The sequence below is a fragment of the Aotus nancymaae genome, unplaced genomic scaffold (genome assembly GCF_030222135.1).
Source record: "Aotus nancymaae isolate 86718 unplaced genomic scaffold, 86718_ANA_hifiasm-v0.15.2.pri h1tg000029l, whole genome shotgun sequence".
Classification (NCBI taxonomy): Eukaryota; Metazoa; Chordata; class Mammalia; order Primates; family Aotidae; genus Aotus; species Aotus nancymaae.
This window is the reverse complement of record NW_026988442.1, coordinates 8,258,786-8,269,965: the sequence shown is the minus strand read 5'-3', so window position 1 is coordinate 8,269,965 and position 11,180 is coordinate 8,258,786. Positions and strand designations below refer to the sequence as shown.

The 11,180-nt window shown below is 45.5% G+C and overlaps 1 protein-coding gene and 1 pseudogene across 3 annotated transcripts in view; both read left to right on the top strand.

Annotated features, from left to right (window-relative positions):
* The first annotated feature begins 205 nt into the window (after positions 1-205).
* ATRN (attractin) overlaps positions 206-11,180 on the top strand; it is a 166,963-nt gene continuing 155,988 nt past the window's right edge. For 2 of the 3 annotated variants that reach the window (XM_064382272.1, XM_064382273.1), the window contains exon 1: positions 296-702. In XM_064382272.1, the coding sequence (XP_064238342.1) occupies positions 296-702 (407 nt within the window). Of the gene's footprint in view, positions 703-11,180 lie in introns of all 3 variants that reach the window. The other variant, XM_064382274.1, reaches the window with a different exon arrangement.
* On the top strand, positions 6,209-11,036 carry LOC105719324 (small ribosomal subunit protein uS2B-like; annotated as a pseudogene).

Here is an 11,180-nt window from a genome sequence, read left to right as displayed (position 1 = left end):
GGGGAAAACTAGAGCTTTGACGACGCAGCCAACGTCCACCTCGTTCTAGGGTCCACGTCAGAAGACCGCCCCCGGAGCCGCGCGCGCCAGAGACCACAGTCTGCGCCCCCGCACGCACGCGCTCACGCACACGCGCGCGCCAACCACGCCCACCGCCCCCTCTGTGGTCCCGCCCTCAGGATTGACCGCACGAGCCACCGTCCGCACAGCCCCGCCCCGCACGGCCAGGCGTAGCGGAGCCGGCCGTGCGGTGTGTGTGTATGTGTTCTCGGGGCGCCGTCTCAGCCCCGGGAAGATGGTGGCTGCAGCGGCGGCGACTGAGGCAAGGCTGAGGAGGAGGACGGCGGCGACGGCAGCGCTCGCGGGCAGGAGCGGCGGGCCGCACCGGGACTGGGACGTGACCAGGGCTGGGAGGCCGGGGCTGGGGGCCGGGCTGCGCCTCCCGCGATTGCTGTCGCCGCTGCTGCGGCCGCGGCTGCTGCTGCTGCTGTTGTTGCTCCCGCCGCCTCTGCTGCTGCTGCTGCCCTGCGAGGCAGAGGCCGCGGCGGCGGCGGCGGCAGTGTCGGGCTCAGCCGCAGCCGAGGCCAAGGAATGTGACCGGCCCTGTGTCAACGGCGGCCGCTGCAACCCTGGCACCGGCCAGTGCGTCTGCCCCGCCGGCTGGGTGGGCGAGCAATGCCAGCACTGCGGGGGACGCTTCAGGTGAGTGGGGGGTGGTGTCGGAGGGTCGGGCCCAGCCAGAGACTGGGGCTGAGGGGCGTTCGAGACGGCTCCAGGCCCAGAGGCAGATGCTGGACAGAAATTGGAGAGGGTAGGGCTGCCCCATGTGTTTGAGGGCCATTTGGTTCCGGGGAGATCATCGTCTCTGGCCTGGGGTCTTCCTCTGTTGGAAGGTGAAAAGGTGTGGGGCAGAGTGGGGGCACCCCGACGGTATTTGGGTGCTTGGGTTAGATTGGAAGAATGCTGAGGGACCCAAAGAGCATCAAAGCCAGTCGCTCTAAAACTCGGGCTGTTTCAGCTAAACGAGATATCCACGGAAAGGTGAGCTAGCCAGGTTTGCTTAAACACTTGCTTTAACATCCACATGTGCCCTAGGGCCCGACGAGTTCCCCTATGGACTGGAGATGTGGGATGCTCTGAAGAAACAGGGCCCTGGAAATGCTTTGTTGGCTGGAGATAAAAGGGAAAGGGTAGCATTGTAAGATATTAGGGATAGAAGGACCAGTGGTCCTTCTAAAGGAAAGCGAGGAAGCTAATTTTTTGGCAAAAGCTTACTGGAGGTGGCAGATTGGAACAGGGTCTGTGGTGAAGAGGGGATGGAAGGAGATTCCTGTTTGCCTTGGTTTCTGGACATGAAGTTCTGAATTGGCCTGGTTTGGGGCAGTTCCTCTTGGAGAAATCATTAATAAATTAATTAGTAGTTATCTGTTATTTGCTTCAGTTGTGCAAGGATTTTCCAGGTAATACAAACGAATAGATTAGCCAGACTTTGGCCTGGTCCACAAGGAGTTTGGAATATAGCAAGAGAAAGATAATGTGCGCACATAACCCTAGACATGAGGGTTACAGAGTCATTCATGCCTTTGGCAGGTGTTTAGTTTACTGAACACGTCTGATGTGGGGGAGTAGGGAAATGTGAACAAGACAGGCAGGGTCCCTGCTCTCATCGGTCTTAACATTCTAGTGGGAGCAACAGGCACTTAACAAGTAAATAAATGAGAGAAATGAACATGGTAATTGCAGGTAATAGTAAATGGTAGCAAGGAAATAAAAACAGGGTGGTCTGATAGAGAATTGTAACCAGTGGTGACTTTTGGAGAAGGTTCTCATTTGAAATGACATTTGATCTGAGATCTGAAAGAGGCAATGGGGAGCCTATGGGGATTCAGGGGTGGAGAAGTTGTGGCTACCTGGAGGGATGCAAGGAGGACTTTGAGGAGGCGGTAACATTGGATTTAAGCATTTAAGGTTAAGCAGGATTTGGAAGTGTGGAGCTGGGAAAAGTACAGATGGAAAGAAGGGTGCAAACAAAGTTGTGGAGGCTGGAAAGTAAAGTTTTGTTGCTGCCTATGTGGAAGAGAGTTGTGAGAGAGGAGTTTGGAGTAGCAAAATTGTAGACTAGGTCATGTTAGGTCTTCTAAGGAGCTCAGAGAACATTGAGCAGATGAGCTCTTTACTTTTATGGATGGAGAAACCAAGTGACTTCAGGACCACTATGCAGTGAAGCTGCTTTTGTAACTTACTTAGAATGTTCTGATTTATGAATTCCATTCTGATTTATGAAATCTACATGTATTTGTTTGGGGCTGCTCTGTTTTAGGTTGTGAGATACAGTGGTATACAAGACAGGTACAGTCCTATTCTTATGGAGCTCACATTCTACCCTGGGAGTAAAAAAATCCAATTAAAATTTTATTGTAATTTTGTTTAAGGTTGTGGAGGTAACGAACAGGAGACAGAGGACTTGACTTAGTTTGGGGGTAAGATTAGTCACTGAGGAAGTGATGTGAAGTCTGAGGAGTGAGATGGTACTACCTACATGAGGGGTGAGGTGCTGAGGGGTCAGCAAGTATAGAGGCTTGGGGATGAAGGGGAGGATGGCAGGCTGGATGGAAGACTAGGTGACAGGAGCAGAGAGAGCAAAGGGGAGCTTGGCAAGACTGGAGAGAAAGGCAGATGCCAGACCAAGTGGAGGTCTGTGGGTTGGATTGAGAATTTTGACCTTTAGCCCAAGAGCAGTGAAATGGCATAGTTCACTCTTGTTTTCATGACATTATAGGCTTTTAGATTGGAGCCAGAATACAAATGGCCTTGAAGGTGAGGCCAGGGCATTTTGAATTTGAGAAGCTTCCAAGATCAGGTGACTGGATGGTTGGGTCAGATGAGGATCCTTCAGGTTCTGAAAATCTGGTACACTATGGTAGGCAGTGGGGACCTACGGTGTGGGAAGGCGACTTCATAGCAAGATCAATCTGTAGTGTTTAGAGTAGGTAGACTCACTTTTGGCATGAGAGATAGTGGGCAGCTAGGTGGGATCTGTTGGCATGGGTCAGGCCAGTGGTAATGAGAGCCTGTGGTGTTGTAGAGGTGAAATGAACAAGTCTTTCGTGTAAACTGGTTTGCTCTTGGAAAGTGGGGGATGGTGAGGGAAAGAAAACAAGATCATATCTTGGGTGACTGAGAGGACAGTGATACCATAAACAGACACAGGGACACAGGAGCAGGTGTTAGACATTTAATTGCACACATGCTGAGCTTGGGGTGCTCTGAGTACATACCTAGCAGATGTAAGTTTGGAGTCATCTATGTATGAGGGAGATTGCCAGGGAGCTCTCTCTGAGACTCCACATGGAAAGCCCAGAGGATTGGAGAGGAGCTACTTGCTGCAGGAACAGGCAGTCCTGACACTGGTTGTCTAAAATAGTGTCACGGGTAAGTGAAGGGACTCCCCTGCTTATTGTGGATATACCCTTTGAGCTGATTCTAGGTGATATCAGTGCTGTTTCCTGGGTAGACTATTATGACTTTGGTCCTGATGATAGCATTGTATTTTGTGGGCTTTGGAATTTTGCATTTTAAAAAATGAAAGTAGGAGGAACTTATGACTCTGGTCTTTAAAAAAACTCAATAAAATTTTAGTTGAGCCTGGGCGTGGTGGCTTATGCCTGTAATCCCAGCATTTTGGGAGGCCAAGGCGGGCAGATCAGGAGATCAGGAGTTTAAGAACAGCCTGGCCAACATAGTGAAACCCCGTCTCTACTAAAAATACAAAAAGAAATTAGCCAGGCATGGTGGCGGATACTTGTAATCCCAGCTACTTGGGAGGCTGAGTCAGGAGAATTGCTTGAACCCTGGAAGTGGAGGTTGCAGTGCGCCAAGATTGTGCCATTGCACTTCAGCCCTGGAGACAGTGCAAGACTAAGTCTCAAAAAAACCTTTTCTTTTTTTAGTTAAAGGATTCTTTTGGGGGGAAGAGTGAAATGTTGGTTTTAATTGCAGTGATTTGTTTCTTGATTTAACTTACAAACCTCTTTGTTATTAAATGACATTAAATGAATACCTTTCTGATTTAGAATGGCATCAAGTTGGAGTGCTTTTTAAGCTTTTTAGTCCTGTAAATCCTGTGTTATAATTGCCATTATAGGGTTTTTTCATTAATTGAAAGGAACATAGGCTAACGAGGATTGGATTTCCCTAAAGTTATCACTGAGTGCATACTGTGTCCCACAGAGCATTTTCAGGTACATTATACTATATAGAAATGATTAATTATAAAGGATAAGTTAAAGGATGTCAGTTTAATAAAAATACCTATAGAATCTTTGGTGTGTGATTAGTCAGTACCACTTTCATTCATTTTTATGTGAATCTTTATAATTCAGTGATCTTTTTTCTTTCTTTTTTTGAGATGAAGTCTCACTCTGTTGTGTGGGCTAGAGTGCAGTGGTGCAGTCTTGGCTCACTGCAACCTCCACCTCCCAGGTTCAAGTGATTCTCCTGCCTCAGCCTCCTGAGTAGCTGGGATTATAGGCGCCTGCCACTAAGCCCAGCTAATTTTTTTTTCTTTTTGTGGAGACGGGGTTTCACCATGTTGGCCTGGCTAGTCTCGAACTCCTGACCTCGTGATTCACCCACTTCAGCCTCCCAAAGTGCTGGATTACAGGAGTGAGCCACTGTGCCTGGCTCAGTGATATTTTTTTTTCTGCTTATGATGTCACCACTGTAATTTTTCTTTGAAGGATAAATATGCCCATAGGATAAGTTAAGCTTAGATTTGAAATTAATATGCATTCAACTCTTTTAAGTTCCTGCTACAGAAAATGTTTGGGAGAATTGAATAGAATAATCTGGTGAATTGGATGGAGCCCAATAATGTTAAGATGTACTGTCTATAGTAAAAAAGGAAAGGAAATAAGCATTTATTGAACATCTATTTTGTGCCTGGCACATGCAGTAATAGTAGTGGCTGAGTGTGGTGGCTCACGCCTATAATCCCAGCACTTTGAGAGGCAGAGGTGGGTAGATCACCTGAAGTCAGGAGTTCAAGACGAGCCTGGCCAACATGGTGAAACCCTGTCTCTACTAAAAATACAAAAAAAAATAGCTGAATATGGTGGGGGGGTACCTGTAATCCCAGCTACTTTGAGAGGCTGAGGCAGGAGAATTGCTTGAACCTGGGAGGCAGAGGTTGCAGTAAGCCAAGATTGCGCCATTGCACTCCAGCTTGTGTGACAAGAGAGAAACTCTGTCTCAAAAAAAAAAAAAAAGAAAAAAAAGAAAAACTTGGCTGGATGTATTGGCATGTGCCTGTGGTCCCAGTTACTACATGGGAGGCTGAGGCAGGAGGATTGCTTGAGCCCAGGAGGTTGAGGCTGCAGTGAGCCATAATCATGCCACTGCATTCCAGCCTGAGCAACTGAGCGAGACCCCATCTCCCAAAAAAAAGTTTGTGTGTGTGTGTGTGTGTGTGTCTGTGTGTAGTAGTGGTCACAGCAGCATCCACCGCTATCTACCATTTCTCCATTTTTTTCCGCAGGCATTGTGCCAACCGCCTATTAGAAATAACTTCCTGCCAGGCGCAGTGGCTCACACCTGTAATCCTAGCACTTTGGGAGGCCGAGGTGGGTGGATCAGGAGTTTGAGACCAGCCTGGCCAGCATGGTGAAACCCCATCTCTAAAAAGAAAAACAAACAAACAAACAAAAAAAAGGAAATAACTTCTTTTTAGTCCTTTGAGTGAAATTATTACCATTTCACATATGAGTAAACTTGGAGGTACTGAATAATTTGTCCAAGGTCACAGAAGTTGTGCAGAATTGGGATCTGAACTCAAGCTTGTCTAATGCCCAAACCTGTGGGTTTTTTTTTTTTTTTTTTTTTTTTGAGACAGCGTCTCACTTTGTGGCCAGGCTCCAGGCTAGAGCGCAGTGGCAGGATCTCTGCAACCTCTGACTCCCGGGTTCAAGCAGTTCTCCTGCCTCAGCCTCCCAAGTAGCTGGGACTACAGGTGCACGCCACCATGCCCAGCTAATATTTGTATTTTTAGTAGAGACGGGGTTTCACCGTGTTGACCAGGATGGTCTCGATCTCTTGACCTCATGATCCACCTGCCTCGGCCTCCCAAAGTGCTGGGATTACAGGCATGAGCCACCGCGCCTGGCCACTTGTGTTCTTTTTATTGTACCATTTGGCCTCTCATTTTTTCTGAGCCCAGACACTCTTTATGGATATTCTTTAGAAGGACTGACCTAATTCCAACAAACACTTTGAGAAACAAAGGAAGGAAAATAGATTTTTACAATAGGAAAGGTAACATTAAAAAAATCTTAAATTTGTTTGAATCTCTCTGGCTGCCAATCTGAGGACATAAATACCTTTTTAGCTAGTGAAATAAAAATTCTTGCCTGGGCGGGGTAGTTCATGCCTGTATCCCAGCACTGTGGGAGGCTGAGTCAGGTGGATCGCCTGAGATCAGGAATTCGAAACTAGCCTGGCCAGCATGGTAAAACCCCATCTCTACTAAAAATTCAAAAAATTAGCCAGATGTGGTAGCAGCACCTGTATTCCCAGCTACTCAGGAGGCTGAGGCAGGAGAATCGCTGGAATCTAGGAGGCGGAGGTTGCAGTGAGCCGAGATCACGCCATTGCACTCTGGCCTGGGCAACAAGAGCGAAAATCCCTCTCAAAAAAAGAAAGAAAGAAAGAAAGAAAGTTCTCGAAAATAAAATGTGAAGAAATAAAAGTTCAATTCTTTTTTCTTTGCTGGGCACCGTGGCTCACGCCTGTAATCTTAGCACTTTGAGAGGGTGAGGTGGGCGGATCACGAGGTCAAGAGATCGAGACCATCCTGGCCAAGATGGTGAAACCCTGTCTCTACTAAAAATACAAAAATTAGCTGAATGTGGTGGTGGGCACCTGTAATCCCGGCTACTCAGGAGGCTGTGGCAGGAGAATCGCTTGATTCCGGGAGGTGAAGGTTGCAGTGAACCGAGATTGTACTACTGTACTCCAGCCTGGCAACCGACTGAGACTCTGTCTCAGAAAAAAAAAATTTTTTTTTTTCTTATAGTGATTACTAAGTGATGTTAACCTCAAGCCCTAAATTTATGTTCATGAGTCCAGTTTAATCTTGTCTGTTTTCCCCAGTACAATATAAGTTCCCTGAGGGCAGGGGTCTGGAGCATAGTGAGCAGTAAATATCTGTTAAATGAAGGAATGAAATTCTGTGATTTACTTCTTAAGACTTTTTAAAAAGTCACCTTTACCGGCCGGGAATGGTGGCTCACACCTGTAATCCCAGCACTTTGGGAGGCCAAAGTGGTGGGTGGATCACCTGAGGTCAGGAGTTTGAGATTAGCCTGGCCAACATGGTGAAACCCCATCTCAAAAAAAAAAAAAAAAGTCATCTTTACCCACATGACTGCCATGTATGTCATCTGTCCTTGTATTACTCCTGAACTTCTCTGTCTTATGCTATTTGGTGGACATCTTTGCTGGGATGTTTTATTGTCACTTCATATTGAGCCATGTATAACACCAACCTTCTTATCCTCATTGAAAAAAATAGTCTTTTTCTTTGTACTTCCTTATTTGGTTTAGCTATCAGAGAACTTACAGCTATGAAAGGAAGACAGCTATGTGCATAGCAATTAGAATTTCATAACAAAAATACATGAAATATATGGTGCTGGACTAAGATGTGATAGACTAGTTTCTTTGGGGGTTCTGGTGGAAGACATCACAGAAGAGAGGACATTTGGGCAGATCTGAGAGGTTTAGTGTTAGTAGACAATCTGGGGGATAAAGACATTCCAGAAGGAATGAAGAGTTGAGGTGCAAAGGGAAACAATCATGGATTATCATACTTAATGTATTAATTTCCTGCCTTTCCGCGCTACTTGCCAAGGGCTCCAAACGGCGTTGTTCTGGATTCCCATCATAACTTGAAGGGAAACTTTCACAATGTCCGGAGCCCTTGATGTCCTGCAAATGAAGGAGGAGAATGTCTTTAAGTTCCTGGCAACAGGAACCCATTTAGGTGGCACCAACCTTGACTTCCAGATGGAACAGTGTATCTATAAAAGGAAAATTGATGGCATCTACATCATAAATCTGAAGAGGACCGGGGAGAAGCTTCTCCTGGCAGCTCGTGCCATTGTTGCCATTGAAAACCCTGCTGATGTCAGTGTTAGATCCTCCAGGAATACTGGCCAGAGGTCCGTGCTGAAGTTTGCTGCTGCCACTGGAGCCACTCCAGTTGCTGGCCACTTTACTCCTGGAACCTTCACCAACCAGATCCAGGCAGCCTTCTGGGAGCCACGGCTGCTTGTGGTTACTGACCCAAGGGCTGACCACCAGCCTCTCACGGAGGCGTCTTATGTTAACCTACCTACCATTGCTGTGTGTAACACAGATTCTCCTCTGCGCGATGTGGACATTGCCATCCCATGCAACAACAAGGGAGCTCACTCAGTGGGTTTGATGTGGTGGATGCTGGTGCAGGAAGTTTTGCGCGTGCGTGGCACCATTTCCCGTGAACACCCGTGGGAGGTCATGCCTGATCTCTACTTCTACAGAGATCCTGAAGAGATTGAAAAAGAAGACCAGGCTGCTGCTGAAAAGGCTGTGATCAAGGAGGAATTTCAGGGCGAATGGACTGCTCCACCTCCTGAGTTCACTGCTACTCAGCCTGAGGTTGCCGACTCGTCTGAAGGCCTTCTGTGCCTATCCAGCAGTTCCCTACTGAAGACTGGAGCGCCCAGCCTGCCACGGAAGACTGGTCTGCAGCTCCCACTGCTCAGGCCACTGAATGGGTAGGAGCAACCACTGAGTGGTCTTAAGCTGTTCTTGTGTGGCCTCTTAACATATAAGATTCATGGAAAATAAACATCAAGTTTCTAAAAAAAAAAAAAAGTATTAATTTCCTAGGGCTATTGCAGTGAAGTACCACAAACTCATGACATAAAACTACAGAAATTTATTCTCTCATAGTTCTGGAGGCTAGAAGCCTAAAATCAAGGTATTGGCAGGGCCACGATCTCTCTGAAGACTCTCAGAGAGAGTCTGTTCCATGTCTTTCCCTTCGCTTGGGGAGTTGCCAGCAGCCCTTGGCATTTTGGCTTGTAGATGCATCACTTTAGTTTCCGCCTCCTCCCTTCAATCTCACGTGATACTCTCCATCCCTGTGTGTCTCTGTCTTTTCCCTTAAGGATACCAGTCATATTGGATGTACGAGTATTACATCATCGTAACTCTATTGCATCTGCCAAGGCCCTATTACCAAACAAGGTCACATTCACATTCACTGGGACCTGTGGTCACAGGGTTAGGAATTCCACATATCTTTTTGGGGGACACAGCCCAACCCATAGCACCTGGAGAACTGAATGTAGATGCATGTTGTTGGAACATAACTTGGAAGGGGTGTAATGGAAGGAACGGGGTGAGATTGTAATATAATGGCCTTTTTTCTTCCCTTCCCAACAAACTGCAGCTTCAGGGTGCTTCCTTGACTTAGGATAAGCCCTCAGGGCATTCCAGTTTCTGGTTGTGCAATTGTTTTGAAATGGGAATGTGATTTAAATGGACTCAGTAAGAGTGAATCTCAGGACTTTTGTCGGAGATCCCTTTCTTCTGTGGGCGTTTAGAAGGACATATGTTGCCGTCTTTTTCGTGTGGTGAGGCCATAAGGCCTAGAACTGTTATAGTTAGCATTGCTGTTGTAAGAGAAATTCACCTCAGGTCGGAGCAACTCCCAGAAGATGGAGGATGGCAGAGAAATGGAGCTGGAGACTTGATAACTTTCTGAATCTCTGGATCAGGATTCGCCTGAAGGTGTAATTTTTGGTTCATGAAGTACTGCAGTCCATGTTTTTCTTAAGCCAGTTAGAGTTGGATTTCCTGCCACTTAACAGTAGAAAAATTCCTAACATACAGAGGGAGGGAAGTAGGGCCAGCTGACAAGCGTTAGTCAGCTAGGGCTTCTGTAACAAATTACCATAGACTTTACCTGTATGGAAGGTTCCCAAGATAGACAGATACTTTTTATTTACCACAGTATAGAGGACAGGTGTATACATAGGAGAAAAAGGAGAGTATGTTTATAATCAAAACAGTTTTGATCGTACAAATATGATTAAATGATTCAATGTATTTGTAGGATATTTTAATCTTAAGAAATATAGAAGTCAGTACCTACTGTTATGATTGAACATAAATTTTACAATGGTTTTTCTTTTTAACACAATCATATTTCCAAAACAGAAATGAAACTGTAGTTGTACTTTTTGAAATACTTGTGTCTGGAAATTTATCAACCATTAACCTATTATGAAACTTGGTTCCCACTTAAATAATACTCTACTGTTTTCTGTGAATTCCCAAATGCATTTTGGCAAGCAACTTCCATTTATATACTATATACTTATACTCATCCTTCATTTTGTAACTTTGTTCCTTCCATTTTCCCTTTTCTTTCTATACTTTCAAACTGGTCCATTATTATTAACGTGACTTCCTTCTTATGATGACTTTCTTATATTTGTCTTGCTTTTTTTCCACTTTTCATTTTCTTTATGTCCTATCTCTTTAACTGCTTTTCTTTTATCACTGAGACCATGGTTTGATATTATCCTTCCAGTTAAAATACTAATTTTTTTTTTCTTTTTCTGCTAGTGCATTGATCGTCTAGTGTTTGAGGCAGGGTCTTACCCTGTCACCCATGCTGAAGTACAGTGGTGCAGTCACTGCTCACTGCAACCTCGACCACCTTGAGCCTCTGGGCTCAAGTGATCTTCCCACTTCAGCCTCCTGAGTAGCTAGTATTACAGGTGTGCGTCACCATGCCTAACTAATTTTTTTAATTTTGTAGAGACGAGGTCTCACTATGTTGCCCAGGCTAATCTCAAACTCCTGGGCTCAAGCAATCCTCCCATCTTGGCCTGCCAAAGTGCTGGGATTACAAATGAGAACCACCATGTTTGGACCCTTTAAATTTTTAATTCTTAAGTTTTCTGTTTTTTCAGTTTACATTTTGGGTGGACTTCAGTTCTAGCTGTTTATTTGCATACTTACCTATTTAGATATTTTCCATTTTTCACTTAGAGAAGTCAATTTTAGTAATGGGTGAATTTCCTTTTTTTTTTTTTTTTTTTTTAGAATTTGACATTAAAAGTATACAA